The sequence below is a fragment of the Rhea americana genome, unplaced genomic scaffold (genome assembly GCF_003343005.1).
Source record: "Rhea americana isolate MKP2758 unplaced genomic scaffold, rheAme1 scaffold_125, whole genome shotgun sequence".
NCBI lineage: Eukaryota > Metazoa > Chordata > Aves > Rheiformes > Rheidae > Rhea > Rhea americana.
This window is the reverse complement of record NW_028185317.1, coordinates 2,215,358-2,216,302: the sequence shown is the minus strand read 5'-3', so window position 1 is coordinate 2,216,302 and position 945 is coordinate 2,215,358. Positions and strand designations below refer to the sequence as shown.

Sequence of the window (945 nt, the reverse complement as noted above, 5' to 3'; positions counted from 1 at the left end):
CGCGGCTGGACCCATCTCGCGCTCCCCATTCATGCAGTTTGGTTGCGTGTTGGTGTATTTTACTGTTTGCAATAAAGAGGGGGGGATTTTTTTTTGTTCAGTTTCTGCTGCAATTAACTCTTGGTCCCTTATACGTTTTTTTTTTTTTTTGGCAATTTTGCAGAACGGTTGAAACAGTTTTTTGGTGGTTACRTTTATTTTTTATATATATCTATATCTATATATTTTGCAATCAACTATTAAGGTGCAACTATGCCCAAAAGAAAGGTAAGTAAAAAAAAATAGGGGAGCGAGATGGGGGACGAAGGGGAGAGATTAAAGAAGCATTTGCAAAGATAACTGTAATTTGTGTGTGTGTGTGTGTGTGTGTATGCAGAGTTTTTGCATTTTTAATTTTCTGTGTGTGTTCTAAAGTGGAGCTGGAACTGAAGGGAGATGGTTAGAATGCGTGTTTGGGCTCGCCTGTGCGAGCAGGGGAGCCTGTGAGTTCACTTTGGGCTGTTTTGTTTGCAAGGAGAAGGCTGAGCAGTGTCTCCATGCTGGATTACAAACAGCCATAGTGCTGCTGCTGCCCCTATGGAGAACACAGGCAGGCAGTGCTAGGCACGGAAGGCTCTGCTTCGCCAAGAGCTCCAAAAAGCCAAGGGCTGAACGACCAGAACCTTCACATTAATCTTCGGGGGCATTTTAGCGCGGATTGGGCCATTCCCCGGGAGGATTTGGGTCTAAACGGTGCCTCTTTCTCCTGCGTTTGCCTTTGTTCTCCTTTTTTTTTTTCTCCCACTTCTTGTCATACCAGATGGTTGTGCAATGGTAATTTGGAGCCATTAGGCGGCGCAGAATTTGAAACTGTCCTTGAAGGAAAGCGGGGAAGGGATTCACGACCATAATTAGTAACTTTGGCTTGGCTGCCGTCTCCGCGAGCTCCTTCCTCAGCGCCTTCGC

At 45.7% G+C, this 945-nt stretch overlaps 1 protein-coding gene across 1 annotated transcript in view; it reads left to right on the top strand.

The window, feature by feature from the left end:
• HMGN5 (high mobility group nucleosome binding domain 5) overlaps window positions 1-945 on the top strand; it is an 8,905-nt gene continuing 7,960 nt past the window's right edge. Inside the window, exon 1 of the mRNA XM_085325981.1 lies at window positions 1-267. Coding sequence (XP_085182107.1) covers window positions 253-267 — 15 coding nt within the window. The 5' untranslated portion in view covers window positions 1-252. The remainder of the gene's footprint in view (window positions 268-945) is intronic.